At 33.4% G+C, this 17,017-nt stretch overlaps 1 protein-coding gene across 2 annotated transcripts in view; it reads left to right on the top strand.

Annotated features, from left to right (window-relative positions):
* Positions 1-17,017, top strand: part of LOC131936299 (outer dense fiber protein 3-like) — a 33,624-nt gene that overhangs the window by 11,517 nt on the left and 5,090 nt on the right. For both annotated transcript variants that reach the window (XM_059293218.1, XM_059293219.1), the window contains exon 2: positions 4,724-5,192. In XM_059293218.1, coding sequence (XP_059149201.1) covers positions 5,177-5,192 — 16 coding nt within the window. In that variant the 5' untranslated portion in view covers positions 4,724-5,176. The remainder of the gene's footprint in view (positions 1-4,723; positions 5,193-17,017) is intronic.

The following is a 17,017-nucleotide window of genomic DNA, read 5'->3' on the forward strand; positions in this document are numbered from 1 at the left end:
TATTTCTGATTTCTAAAATACCGATAATTTAAGTACTGTTTCAGTTAGGCAGACCAAATATTAAATTTAGGTTTAAGTACTTATACTCTTGTTTCTGTCAAATTTTAAATGATTTCCGGGGTACCGGAAGTAGTACTTTAGGCTAATTTCAATTTCATAAAATAGGTAAGCAATATTTCATTTATAAAGTACTTCAGTTGTTTGCTTTTGGAGTTGTCTCTCTTGGAAGATAGGCTGCCCCTAGCTAACGAGCCTCATCTGCCCGAGTGTATGAACTCAAGACTTTTCGGTTTAGCAACCATGAGCAACCACGCCGAGGCCCCCCCCTTTTTTTTTTCTTTAAAGTACTCATTTTCCGCTCTATTATACACACAGTTTGTACGCGATTATTTTTTTCTGGTCTGTTCAATTCTACTTTAGAATGTAGGTATATTGGGGAGGGGTTGGGTCGTGGGGACGGGGGGAAGGTATGGGGTTTAAGCATGTTGGTTCAACAATTTAAACAAAGGCTAATTTTAAACATTTTTACATAAACGAGAATGAAAATTTGTAACGTGGTGTAAAGAAAGGCTGATACAACAAGAATTTTAAAAAAAACATGGTGCAGAGAATATAGGTTGGTGTGTTTGCACTGGTAGGAGAATAGTTGTTTAATCTTTAGTTGTGTATTAGTTAACAAACGAAAATATTTTGATCAAGATGGAAAGGGTTGACTGCTAGAGTGGGAGGGTGGGGGGGTTCACTACGGACCGGTCGATGCGGTGGTTCGTGTTTAGAATATTGTGCTATTTAGAAAAAAAAATAGAACTAAAATATCAAGAGTCAAAATTAGCATTATAACAAACTGTCATTCCACATTCAATTATATATAAATTTTCTAAACAAACGCCGCTAAAGTTAATACATTTTAACTAGACTAAAAAGAATTCTTCCAAATAGAACTAAATAATACAATTATACAATACCTAGTTTTACTTACAATCATATATAAATTAATTTGAGAATTTTAAGCTATTTCTTGCAGAATAGTTTATTACTTCATTTTTCTGCATTTAATGACTTTTGTGAACATAGTTTATGGTTGCTTCCCTTGAATATTTGACCGATTTTAAGATAACTAATATTTGATACGTTTCGAAATTGCTGTAATGCATATATTAATCGGCAAGTTATAATTTGACCATGTTGTAATTTATTTATGTATAGAATAGAATTAGAATAAAGTAGGTCTCAGTGTTTTCAAATGAAAAGGATTTTTAACATAAAGCTTTATTCATATGTATTTGTTAATTTGGTTCAACGTTTGTCAAAATTTCCTTCAAGCCTTTACAAGCAAACCAAAGACCTAAGGACAACATCTTCCATATTTGGTAAAATTCCGCCTTGCTGTACGTCACTATACTCGTGCATACTATATTATACTTTATAACATCTCACTATACTGTTATTTGTTATACTCAACCATGTACTTAACCTTATATTAAACATTACCCAACTCTTATGCACAGGGTGCAGAATAAATGTCTCTCTCTACAGAAGACACAATACTCAGACACACCGAAAGCCACACTGATCCAAGCACTAAGCAAACAACGTCTACCAGTAGCCCGTGTGTCTTTTGTTCACTCCCTTTCATATCGCGTTTGTTTGTGGTAGATAAACCTTTTGTCCTGTGCTAATCGATTTCCGATCGGCTCTAATTACTTGTTGTTTACATATTCAAGTAAAAACAAACTGCCTAAAAAGAAACGTTTTCCTTTTCTGTCAGGAATATATATATATATATATATATATGTATATATATATATATATATATATATATATATATATATATATATATATATATATATATATATATATATATATATATATATATATATATACATAAATATATAGGGACTATATTATATATAGGCCTATATATATATATATATATATATATATATATATATATATATATATATATATATATATATATATATATTGCCCTATAATTGTGCAGCTTGTAAGCTAGTAATGTTATATCGGGTGGATTAAATTTCTTACACCAAATACGGTGCTTCCTACTGCGTTGTACTGCGACTTCCATGTGTACACTCCTGTGTTTAGCCAACCATGACAACCTACACTGGGCACGCCCCACTGGAGCAGAAAGTTACTGGAAACTTGTTCACAAAAAAAAAACATTATTGGCTTTTTTTATCGACGTATATTTTATTGTCTGCGTTTTGGTGGCTTTTGTCTGAACAATGTTGCATGTAGTTGTTTCTACAATGGGAGTTTAAATATACATACATACATACATACATACATACATACATACATACATACATATATATATATATATATATATATATATATATATATATATATATATATATATATATATATACACACACATATCATTCTTGATTCTACAGAAAATATCTACATTAGGGAAGTGTACTTTTGTTAGTTCTTTTTTGATGTTCTGTTCAATTCGAAATTTGATATTTTATCAATAGAATTAGGAAATGCACTTAAGGGCCTTATTTAGATTACAAGTGATAACTAGCGTTTAAATTCGAAGATTGTAGATTAATCTTTTTTTAGCACATTTAATGCATAAACTAGGCATCTTACTATCGTACTAAGCTGGTCAGAGTTTCGTGAGGTGGAATATATATATATATATATATATATATATATATATATATATATATATATATATATATATATATATATATATATATATATATATATATATATATATATATGTGTGTGTGTGTGTGTGTGTGTATATATATATATATTTATATATATATATATATATATATATATATATATATATATATATATATATATATATATGTGTGTGTGTGTGTGTGTGTGTAGATAGATAGATAGATAAATAGATAGATATAACCTGATGTTTCCTATTCACTATATATTATAATAGATATCTTAGATATATTTATCTAGATGAAAACCTTGTGCCATTGAATGTGTTTATGCTAGCTAAGACCCCCAACAAACCAATGCTTCAATTATTCATTTATCGACTCGATAGCTGTATTGTGGGATCCAATACAGCATCACTGCTTGTTTAACTGTACAGTTTACGTGTAACATTTGCATCGGTTGATATAACACTGTTTTTTCTGTTTGTTGATTTTTCTTTCAGTTACCTTCCTTAAAAACCCGAAGTATAGATTTTAAAAAATACTTTGTTGTAATTGTAAATGGTGATGTGTGTTTGACAAGACCCCGTGATAATTAGGCCTAAACTTTTTAATTATACGAGAACTTAGATTATGATTAGTGTTAACGGTTGGTAAAGGTTAGTGTAAGATAGAGTTGTCTTAGTTTACAGATCAGAAAGAGATTTATAGTAAGACTCCCTTAGGATGATAAATCTGAATATAAGACAAATGTTTGCACTCGACATTTAAGAATCGACTTAAAACAGGAATGTTTATTGTATCTGTACATATTTATATAGTTGATTTTACAATGTATTCACGTCTATTAATTAACTACTCTAAACCTGTTCACACATTAGATATTTGAGAATAGTTTGTAAATAAAATAATACTATGTTAAGTTACTCTGTAAAGTTCGAATCCGGGTTCAAGTCAGTAGAATGTCTCTGAGCCCACCTATCGTTAATGGGTATCTAATTCACGTATGGAAAAAGACAGCGGCTGGGCATAGTGTTGACACATTATCCCTTCATATGCCGAGTTCTCTGAAACACATGAACTCTACTTCATTATCCCATGTGTCTTGGGCACCAACGGGAAAAAGTGGCTGATAAAGTAAAGCTACTCTTTCCAGCCTCGGTGATCCATGGGGCAGATGAAGTAGAGTTCACCAGTTTCTGATACCTCGGCATAAGAAGGAAAATGAGGTCAGAGCTACCCCAAGTCACCTTATCGTTGGTCTTGTTCAGATCAAAGTTGGGTGACAAAAGGGACGCACTACTGACTCTAGACGGGGATTTGAACTGGTGACTTTACAGTTTCTCGAGCTCTCTACCGGTCGGCCACGCCGTCTGGACAGTATTACTAAAATACCATATTTTTAAGTGACGAAATTCCCCCCCCCCCCCTTACACGCACCGAAAAATTTAGTTACAATTTTTTAATATACATTTATAAAAGCTAATAAATTTATAAATAAACATTACCTTTGTAACCTATGCAACAAATCCACCCTTGGGTTTCTTCCAGGCATTTCTTCGCCCCCCCCGCCTCCGGAGAAAGTCTACCGCGACCCCCCCCCCCCCCCCCCCAACGAAATGGAATTTATGTGGAAAATTTATAATTTTACCAGTGCCCGCCCAACTTCCGGAAAATTTAGTCCGTCTCCCCCCCCCCCCCCCCCCAAAAAATGTAAGGTGCCCCCATCCCGGAGAAATAGTCTGAAAAAAACACTGCCCCCCCCCCCCAACTGCCAATCCAAAACCCCCACACCCATTAGCTCCCACTTAACTACAATGTAACACAACTACGTACACAGTTACAGTAGCTACGTTTGTTTAAGTATACAACAAAAGCTTCCCTTGCCAACGATGTATCAAATCTTGCCACTGATTACATCTTTACAATATGACAAAAGCCACCCCTTGGTTACTTCCGCTGCCTGACAACAACATCCCACTCCCCCCTCCCCCCCCCCCCCCCCCCCCCATACCCCGTGGTACCGGTTTCATACCTACATTTTTTTTTCTTCCTACCCACAGAAAGAGGAACAATGCTGAGACGTCAGTCCATTTGTTGCTGAGATGAAAACAAACCCACTCGAGATGCTGGATGAATTATTTCCCTTGTTCGATCCAGCCCGCAGATTGTAAAACCGCTGGGGTCTACGCAAAACAGAATTACATTAACCGACCATCATTATTGGAAAATAATCGAAGATCATTTTCAACGGGGTTTTTTTTCTTTATACATTGGCGTGTGACTTTTTTTTTAACTGCTAGAAGTTCTTCATGTAAAATAGTGAGACTTTAATTAGTTGGACGCTTGGAAGAGATGCAACTATAACTCACTCGGAGAGAATAACCACCTTACTACCGGTGATAAAAACACACAACTGTTGTTTACAAATTTTTGTTGTGTAATAAAACAACGAGACTGCTCATATTCGGACGACTTCTAGATTAGTCACCTCGTGAGCGATTTCTTCTTCCACAATGCCAAAAGCTAAAGGTAAGGGAACTTTCTTTTATTTTTACGTCAGAAAACTTATAACAAAAACACTCCAATTTGTTTGTTTCGATGTGTTTATTCTACAATTTAAATTTATTAGACAAGAATATGAGCAGTCGTTCAATATGGATTCAACAAATTATAATAAATTTAATTTAACCCATTACTTTTCTTGTGATATTTTAAGACAAAAAGGCGGATTAAAAAAATAGATTTTTTCTAAACAAATAAAATGTTTAAAATAATATCTGTGTACATATTTTGAAAGTTTATCTTACATCATATATATATATATATATATATATATATATATATATATATATATATATATATATATATATATATATATATATATATATATATATATATATATGTGTGTGTGTGTGTGTGTGTGTGTATGTATGTATATAATTATGCATCGAACATTTATGTAAGCATGTATGTATGCATAACAAGAAATATGTCTAACTATATATAAATTTCTAGTCATACACATTTCTATAAATAAGTGTGTGTGCATGTATGTATATATATATATATATATATATATATATATATATATATATATATATATATATATATATATATATATATATATATATATATATATATATATATATATATATATATATATGCTTTTCTTTGTCTTAAGCCAAACAGTCCTATATCTTACTAGTCGAAAGTCCCACCAAAGTACACTAGAAACCAACCTTTTCGTACCCTTAATTCACCATTACACCTTGCATCATTAACACCATAGCGTGCCTAAGTCACCTAAAGCTCAAACCTATCACCGCTTGACTTCTCCAGATCTCATTAGTCTCGCATCAGGGCGAGAAGTTGACCATTACTTATCAAATGTTTATCTCCCTTACTATTACGTTCATTGATTCCGTCCCTTTACTCATCCCTTAAAAAAAACGTATATCGTATAGATTCATCTCATTGATTCGCGACAAGAACTTGATTGCCCGTGAAACGCTATGTTTATTTATTCATGGTACTTCCATGGTCACGCTATTTACTGCAACTTTTTTTTCGGTTACGACAACAGGAATTTACCTATAAACATAATATACCTATTTTTTCTGAGACCATCATGGAAAATGTTTTTTTTTGTTAAACAAAAGTAAGTCTTATTGGGTTATTTGTACTACGTTTGATAATTTTAGTGTTAGGGTTTAAGTTAAAGACGTTAATATGTTAAAAACTAGAGTTAGGGTTTAATTAAGGTTAACTTTACGGCTGGTCGTGATTTACATTTAGAGTTAAACTCAGGATTAGTTAATTGTAAGAATAGTTGAGTGTTGTAGGCTAAAGCTTGTTAAATTTTCTAATTAGATAGTGTTTACGGGGTTCGATCTGTGTTTAGCTATCAATCATTGTAGGACTCAAATTAAGTACAAATCTAAAGTGATAACATTTCTGCTTTAAGCTATCAACCATTGTAGGACTCTAATATAATACAGTATTAATCTACCTTTAACATTTCTGCTCTAAGTTATCAACCATTGTAGGACTCAAATTAAGTACAAATCTAAAGTGATAACATTTCTGCTTTAAGCTATCAACCATTGTAGGACTCTAATATAATACAGTATTAATCTACCTTTAATATTTCTGCTCTAAGCTATCAACTATTGTAAGACTCTAATATAATACAGTATTAATCTACCTAAAGTGTTAACATTTCTGCTCTAAGCTATCAACTATTGTAGGACTCTAATATAATACAGTATTAATCTACCTAAAGTGTTAACATTTCTGCTCTAAGCTATCAACTATTGTAGGACTCTAATATAATACAGTATTAATCTACCTTTAACATTTCTGCTCTAAGCTATCAACTATTGTAGGACTCTAATATAATACAGTATTAATCTACCTTTAACATTTCTGCTCTAAGCTATCAACTATTGTAGGACTCTAATATAATACAGTATTAATCTACCTTTAACATTTCTGCTCTAAGCTATCAACTATTGTAGGACTCTAATATAATACAGTATTAATCTACCTAAAGTGTTAACATTTCTGCTCTAAGCTATCAACTATTGTAGGACTCTAATATAATACAGTATTAATCTACCTTTAACATTTCTGCTCTTAGCTATCAACTATTGTAAGACTCTAATATAATACAGTATTAATCTACCTAAAGTGTTAACATTTCTGCTCTAAGCTATCAACTATTGTAGGACTCTAATATAATACAGTATTAATCTACCTTTAACATTTCTGCTCTTAGCTATCAACTATTGTAGGACTCTAATATAATACAGTATTAATCTACCTAAAGTGTTAACATTTCTGCTTTAAGCTATCAACTATTGTAAGACTCTAATATAATACAGTATTAATCTACCTAAAGTGTTAACATTTCTGCTCTAAGCTATCAACTATTGTAGGACTCTAATATAATACAGTATTAATCTACCTAAAGTGTTAACATTTCTGCTCTAAGCTATCAACTATTGTAGGACTCTAATATAATACAGTATTAATCTACCTAAAGTGTTAACATTTCTGCTCTAAGCTATCAACTATTGTAGAACTCTAATATAATACAGTACTAATATCTACCTACAATATAATAAAATTTTCTGCACTATGAGATGCGAAAGCGCCAAATGTTTCAATGCCTAGCTGGTCGGTGTCCCCGATAAATAATTTAATGTTATATCTCGGGACAGTTGATTAGTGATAGACATAATGGGAAAATATCAGAACATGTATAAGTAATTTACAATGGAGAAATATCAGAACATGTATAAGTACTTTACAAAGGAGAAATATCAGAACATGTATAAGTACTTTACAATGGTGAAATATCAGAACATGTATAAGTACTTTACAATGGTGAAATATCAGAACATGTATAAGTACTTTACAATGGTGAAATATCAGAACGTGTATAAGTACTTTACAATGGTGAAATATCAGAACATGTATAAGTACTTTACAATGGAGAAATATCAGAACGTGTATAAGTACTTTACATATAGATTTTTTACACTTGATGAAATGGTGGTTCGGTAAACAGAAAGTATCGCCACTTGGATCAGTAGATCCGTGGTGAAATTCTAGTAAAGGCGACTGGCCAAAGTGCTGACCACACTATCCCTACTTATGGCGAGGTCACTGGAGCAGGGGCGTCGCTAGGAAAATAAATAAATATGTGTGTCGGCCTACATAGGCCTATAATTTAAATATATGCCGCATACGCGTACATGTATGTGCATATGCGTTAGTCACTGCAGACTTAATAGTAACGAATTTGATCTATAGTATGTTAATAATAAAGTTGGATGTAGCATTGTTTAATTTCTTTTCTCTTTAATTAGCACGTTTACGTCATCTGGACACCCCCCCACCCTCTTGTAGTAATTGTCGATCTGTACTTAAAAGAATATTAAACTTTAATTAATCATTAACGGAACTGGCAAAAAAAAGCATTTTTCTTCTGTATATTTTGCTATATTTTGCCTTGGTGTCACCCCCCTAAATGGTGTCACCAGCACCCCCCGCCCCGCCCTCGCTAAGCCTCTACAATGGAGCATTGTGAACTCTACTTCACCTACCACATGGACCTTCATTTTCGAAAGGGTACTTTAATTTAAAAATTATCACAATTTAGAACAGAATAACGAAGAAGAAGCCGTTTCTGTTAAGCAATCATGAAGTTAGAAAACCGACCACAGTTTTATTTTAAAACAGAGGCTTTTTTAGAGAGAGAACCTGACTGTAGACTGACTCACTACAACACTAATCCCACATAACGCTCATCAGAGGATTAGTGGCAGTCTATAAGAATTAATCCCCTCTGAAAGAGTAACAAAAAAAATTGCAAGTACATGAAATATTGCACGGACACACTTTTCAATGCTACTGCATAGTAAACGGGGATTAAAATATAAGTGCTGGCAAATATTCGACCATAAAATTTTATGAATCAAATTTCTTAAAGTTTGACACCGAAATCGTCATAAAAATCAAGTTTTATTTCATTCCTTTGGTTAAACTTTATTTGTTAAATTTTAATGTATGTATAAAATTAATTAAGCGGAAAACATGTATTTAGAACTCGTCTATTAGCGTGGTTTAGATTTCATCGTATAAATAAATAAAAAATTTGCTGAAAGAGTTTTGACTCTGAACGAAGAAGATTTCTCCCAGACGAATGCCTTGAATGCAGCAGACAGGATGAATGGACGTCACGAAGTAGCAGACGAGAGCTGGTGTGTTTGAACAAGGGCAGGTAACTGCCGTTTTCGGTGCGGGGCGGAGGGGGGGGGGTGTTTGCCCGCCATGTTAGAGTGAATAGTGAACGTCGGGTTAAATTGATTGAATGATTTAATTGATTTTTGCTTTGGTGTACACCGAATGAAAAAAAAAAGTTATTGGTTATGTGATAGGTTGTTGTTAAAAGGCTATACTTCAACTGTAATCTGGGTCGGGTTATAATACCTGAACAAAGGATTTGAAGTTTGGGAGTCGAGAAAATTTTTAAAAAAATGTTTCAAGTTGAAATAATCTGTGTTAATATAAATTTGAGAATAAAATAATATGTAAATACGTTACTTGTCAGATGTTAGAGTGTCCGCTATTTGTACATATCACAGTTTTTGACAACGTAAACAATGACACTTTTATCAGCATACAACGAATAACATAAACGTATAAAGTAGGTAAGTCAAGAATCCATGATAAGGGATTGTACTTTCATATCAGAATCAATGTATTGATTTGTAATTTGCAATAAACATTTTGTAACGTTCATTATTTGGTAGATAATTAATAAACCAGAATTAAGGATGTATCGTTTGGATATAATGTAAATGATTGATAGTCAGTAGCAATCGTGTAAACTAGGTTAAAAAAACAGCCAAGAGCGGCGTTAGAAAAACTATAGTGGTCTTAAAATGACAGACAACAGAAGTGTTTAGAAAGACAGACAACAGTAGTGTTTGAAATGACAGACAATAGTAGTGTGTAAAAAGACAAACAACAGTAGTGGTTAAAAACGACCGAAAACAGCAGCATTAAAACAGAAACGATAACTATTTGCGTTATAATTCCTATCTATAAGTATGCCTGAAGCCATTCATTAGAACCACATATTTCAAGTCTCTCAAAACTAATAAAAATCGTTTTACCTGTTTTCAAATATTTTCAAAACCAAACCATATTAATCCCATCCATTAATATATACCGTATTATTGCACTCCATCAAGACTAATCTCACCCTTTAATGCCCTACAATCCCACTGTATCATAACTAATCCCATCTATTAATATTTGCACATACTCCTCACCTAAAAAATAACCCATAACATATCATATTCTGTGCAACGAGCAATTTGGGATTATCGAACAAAGGTGGTCGGATCGCTGTCTACTGAACCGTAACACGCTCTGCTTTTTGATTCGTGGTTTTCAATGTCTGTCGTATTTAATGCGGGTGTTGGTCGTATCAAAATATTGAATAACTTTTCGAGGTGTTTTAAAATATTAAAGCCTATAAAAAAGGAACAGCTTTAGCGTTTATGCTTAAATGAATTAAAAATGTAATTGGGAATTAAATTTTATACTTAAAGCTGACATAAAAGGATATTCAAGATCAAACAGAAATTTGTATTTTTTTTTTTGGGTGGGGGTGTTATTTTGCCGTCTAGCTGTATGGGTGTTCTCTGATAGATGAAAGGAAAAACTGATATGGTTATAAACGAAATGGAGTTTAGGAGGCCTTTTCACAAAACGCTCCCATTCTTGGTGGCGTTATTTCTTCTTCTTAGTTCTTAATTGTAATGTAATTGTAATTAAGGATTGCGTGTCATTTTGTTATGTGCCATATAGACCAGTGACTCCGATTTCAGCCTGCTTTTCTTTCTGGATTTGCTTCCATAGTCTTTGCAGTGTATCTTCCAGGCTTTTTTTCCGAGGGGGGTGGGGGGGGGCACTTGAAATTTTCGGGGGGTCGGACTAAAATTTCCGGAGGGGGAAGGGCGGTTACTGTTAAAAGTATATATTTTCTATATAAATTCCATTTCGCTTATGGGGGGGGGAGGGGGCCGTAGACTCTCTTCGGGGGCGGAAGAAACACTGAGCCTTTGTCCTACGAGACAGTATTGAGTCTCATCTGCCCCATGGTTCGAACTCGGGACTTTCCGCTTCAGCAACGATGAGATTAACCGGCCCGACAACACCGCCCTCTGTCGTTAGCTGATTTATTTTGATGATGTTAAATGTTTTTAAACACAATTTCAAAACACTGGCAGTGTATGGCTTTTTATCTGACGACAAAAAGAGAACATAATCTATGCAACATTTTATGAAATTACTTCCAGATGTGTGTCGCCATTTAAACGGTGAAAGCTTAGTAAAGTTTTGTTATGAGCTTGTACAGGTGCTTCATAGTAAGGGACTGTACATATATGGTATCAAAACTCCTCTGAGAGTGGAGGTTGAGACGGGGGGGGGGGGGGGGACTTTGTGACCTTGTAAATGAAAATGTGTGACGTCACATTTTTATCTGCTAAAAAGGAAAGTAAGCTCAGAAACTTCCAATTTTTAAAGAATTTTTGTTTGTATATTGTAATTAAAATTTATTATACCTTAACGTGATATAGCAGAAAACATATTTTAGAAGAAAATGTACGCTTTTCAACAAACAAAAATAGTATGCATTGTGTGTATGGGATTGCGGGGGGGGGGGGGGGGGGGCACAAGAGTCATGTAATTTTAGGAGGGGGTTCGGATTTTTTGTGACGATATGCCAGAATGTACAGACTCTTCACACTCAATTTTAACACGTTTTTCCTTACTCAGCTTCGCGTTTGTTTGTGGATGGATTTGTTTGTTGTTAAAATTGACAACGAAAATTAGCCCACTTCTGATTGCTCTAGAAATTCGGCATGCAGGCTATTTTCGCCTAACAATTTCAGATGCAATCATAAAAACTAGCAATTAGAGACCTAAATTAGCTTAATTAAATTACGCCCCAAGGACCCTAAAATTGAGGACATGATTTCTAAAGATACCGACAAGACTGGAGGCCTATTGGTAGATCCCCTAGGGTCGGAAGAAAAATTTATTTTCTACTTTTTAGTCCACAAGAAAAACGTGGTTTTTTTAAAAAGTTTTTTTTAAGTATTTTATTTATATTTGGTATTCTTGATAAACTGTTTAATGCCTTGTTTTTAAAAAATAATGCTACTAAACCATCAGTATTGTAACAATACATGAACGGAAATTTTATTAAAGCTTTCTATAAAGGTCTTTTTTTTTTATTTTAAACGACAAGCACATAATCTCGTAGAGAATGACGGATCAAGGACAAGTACAATAAATCATAAACATATTCTGTCGTAAACGTTTATTGAAAGTCAGGTTTTATTGTTACACACTGAGTTACACTAACCGTTGTAACAGACGACCGTACCTGTATAAGCATTGTGATGTCACTCTTACTTGTTTTATATGACACTGATATTCAGGTGCCTGTCAATGAGCTTGACATTGATCACTGCTAAATTTTGTCTTATTAAGCGTGTGGTGGGTTAAAAAATACAAGATTTATTTCCCTATTCGATTCAGTCATTTTTGTTTTTTGCTGTTTTTTTACTTTCTCGTACACAAAGTATAGAAAAAGTATTGTAATCGTGCAAAAAAATAAACCGGGAGTGATCTCCTATAAACTTTCTCGAATATTCTTATATAAAACAACAGGTGATGGCAACTCGGGATATAGACTTGATTTTTAATCCATTTTAAAAAAATAAACTTTTAAAAATAAAATAAAATCTCTTAGAAAAAAAGAATTGCACACCAATATAGGACTATATTTATATAACATATCAGTATTGATTCACGTTCCTTTGATTCCGAAGACTAAGACAAAGGGAGGTAAATGATTTCAACATGTAGAGAGTTATCCCCCTTTCCCCCCAACGTCACGACTAGGTATTGACATTCAACATAACGTAAAGAGATTTTGTCTTTTGTACTGCTGTTTAAAAACCTTTATCAGATCGAACTTTAGGCCAGTATTGCTCTCGTCTATAAAACTCTAATGGGACCTGACGCCCACCATGTTAGAGAACCAGAACAACTCTACTTCGTTTGACCTCTGGTCTGAAAGTGTTGCCTTGTTTTTAACAAAATAGAAAGAACATACAGAGAGAAAATAGTCTGTGTGTATATTATATTATATATATATATATATATATATATATATATATATATATATATATATATATATATATATATATATATATATATATATATATATATATATTGTAGTGTTGGTTAATAAATGTCAGTAATAGCGAAAATAAATTAGTTTTACGGGAAATATATCAGTTACTTAATATTACTTATTTCTTATTTTTAAATATTCAAGGGAAACAACCAAATAAATATTTCAATAAAGACGTTAAAATAAACATAAATTGAATAGTAACGAACAAAAAACATGTAAATAAATAATTTCCATTATCTGTTATATAAGAATTTAAATTTTTGCATCATATTTGTTCCTAAATTTTATAACTTTTTTAAAATAAAACATTTATTTAGATTTATTTCAAATGTAAAAGCCTTAACCGAAATAAATGTATAATTGTACATATATTAAAAACTGTTTATTATAAAACATTAAAATTTAAGCTTAGGTTTGTCTTGACTTATAAAAAGTTATTGTAAAAAAAAATTATGTCGTGGAAAGTTCTGGAATGATAGATCAGTAGCCCGTATGTGTATTACAGAGATGCTTCTCCCACGGTCGTTTCTATTTCTGTCCATGGGTGGCTACTATGTGAACTTTTGACTCCGCAGCTAGGACGGAGCACAGTAAACTAAGCAGTCAAGAGAAACCTAGTTTGCACACCTTATTTTAGTCTAGTTCTTATGCCATTTTATTTTCTCCCTTTGATTATTATATATGCAATTGATGTTCATGTCTTTGATGCTGTGTAAAATCTATCTAATAAATTATTATTACTGATTTAAATGTTAAAAACAATTGAATTATTAAAAAAGGGGGAAAATAAACTGTTTGAGGACTGTATAGATATAGATGTTTGAAAGGGAAGAGTGTTTGCTTTGATGTGTCTCATTGTAATAACATAACTTTTCCGATTGCTTAAAACTTGTATCATTTTAATTCTCTGTAATCCCAAATTTATTTCAGCTCTACTTTAAAACCCAAATTAACCCCCCCCCCCCCTCCTCCCCGTCCCCTCAGCGCACCACGCCGAGGAAATAAACCCATTGAATCATCATTTAATTACACATTTGCATTTCCAGTTTAAGGTTGTTTTTTTTTTATTTTTTTATTTATTTATTTTTTATATTTAGACGTTTTGTATTAGATCTATGTATAAGTAAACCATCTTAAATGAATGAAAGCAGGCTACAAGTAAGAAATAAATATTACTATTGTAAATCTGTATCAGTCCTCACAAGCCGGTGATGAAAACTGTAATACTAAAGCGAACACACAACTGACGCTGTAAATTACATGTCTGAGGCAAAACAAAAAGTAATTTAAAAAAATTTAAAAAAATAAAAAAATTAAAAAAAATTGACACTTTTCCTAGACAGTTACACATTTGCATTTTCAGGTTGGTTTTATTTATTTTTTATTATTTTTATTATTTAGACGTTTTGTATTAGATCTATTTTTAAGTAAACCATATTAAATGAATGGAAGTAGGCTACAAGTAAGAAAGAAATATTACTATTGTAAATCTGTATCAGTCCTCACAAGCCGATGATGAAAACTGTAATACTAAAGCGAACATGCAAGACAAACTGACGCTGTCTGAGGCACAAAAAAAGGAAAGAAAAAAGATAAAAAGCAAAAAGAAAAAGAATTTTTTTTTACACTTTTCCTAGTGTTTTTGCGTTTGATCTTGTAAAAAAATAAAGTAAAGTTCCCTTTTCAAACCTTACGGTCTATGGGGCAAGTGAAGTAGAGTCACTTGTTTCTGTGACCTGGGCATATGAAGAGATAGTGTGGTCAGCACTATGACCAGCCGCCTTTACTTTCCCTAACGTACCCATCAGAGTTGGCTGGACTCAGGAACGGTCTATTGACTTGTACTTACTGGTTATTAGTCCAGCTCTCTACCGCTAGACCACTCCGTCCCTTCGTTTGATTGTGAGTCACCACAATTTCATCATCTGACTTCGCAGATGAGGATGGGGCAACAGTATCTAAACAGTCAGAAGTACAGAGTCGCATCCCCTAATAACACTTTATATCAAAGTAACAATACTATGGTCAAATTTAGTTAGAGACGAACAATACGCACGTATTTTTCTTTATGTAATGTTAGTCCACTTGTCAATCAAGATTGTATTTTTAATTAGTAGCGGTATCCGTATGAAAGTGATGCAGATTCATTTTTAGCAAACATTCAAGAACTTTCAAAAGCGCTAATGGTATCGTTATAATCTAGCAAAGAGTTTTATTTTTAATTATTATACTCAATATAGTGATTATAATGTCGAACCAACATATAACTGTCGAAATGTATTTTAGTTAAATCAGTAAATTAATCATGAATTAAATATTTCCCTCTTTCAACCTTAAAACTTAATACTAGAACCTAGAACCTACAGTATTCCCAATTCCTAAAACGTAGTGATGTATTGTTATATATTCCAAACATGGTCGACTAACCCATCCAAATCCCACCACCACCCACCCGTCTCTATATAACAAGTTTGTGTACCCATACTGCTGTGTATATAAAAGTGTACACATACAGTTGTGTAAATGTATCTGCGTGCATACAATTGCGTAAATGTATGTGAGTACTGTTGATCTATACATAGAATAAAAGTAAAATTTTCTCTGGAGGAAATGAAAGTTGTTAAGAAATTTAAAAAAAAAAAATCTCAACATGCCTATAAGACGTTCACAATACAATAGGGACGCATTGATTTACTTCTCCATCAAATCAAAACGCATCAAAGGCATCACGTGATCCTTTAGATTTACCCGGCTACACACACTTACCTGATTTTTTCCCCCCTCCAGTTTTTAAATGTCAATTTTAGATTCTAAAAAGGTCAGCTTGACCTGTCAAAAAATTCCACACCAGATGAACTGGTTGATCTCAAGCCACTCGCTGAGGGCAGGAAAGGAAAAATCGATCTCCAACAATGAGGATGTTTGTGTATGTTCGTGTGTGTTCGTGTATGTTCGTGCGTGTATGTTCGTGTATGCACCGCTCCCCCCCCCCGAAGAAAGTCTACCGCCCCCCCCCCCATCGGAATGAAATTTATATAGACAATATATACTTTTGACTGTGTCCGCCCCCCCCCCCCCGGAAACCGTTGTCCGCCCCCCCCCCCCCCCACGCCAAAAAAATTTCAAGTGCACCCCTGGAGAAAAAAGTCTGGAAGAAACAATGAACACAAAATCAAAGCACTGTCTATACATGATACAACCCCTCACAACCCAATTACTCACCTGTCAATACATAATACAATCACTCACCTGTCAACACACAACCCAATCACTCACTTGTCAATACACAACCCAATCACTCACCTGTCAATACACAACCCAATCACTCACCTGTCAATACATAATACAATCACTCACCTGTCAACACACAACCCAATCACTCACTTGTCAATACACAACCCAATCACTCACCTGTCAATACATAATACAATCACTCACCTGTCAACACACAACCCAATCACTCACTTGTCAATACACAACCCAATCACTCACCTGTCAATACATAATACAATCACTCACCTGTCAACACACAACCCAATCACTCACCTGTCAATACACAACCCAA

The sequence above is a fragment of the Physella acuta genome, unplaced genomic scaffold, assembly GCF_028476545.2.
Source record: "Physella acuta isolate Inbredline_101_S28 unplaced genomic scaffold, ASM2847654v3 ptg000174l, whole genome shotgun sequence".
Taxonomy (NCBI): Eukaryota; Metazoa; Mollusca; class Gastropoda; family Physidae; genus Physella; species Physella acuta.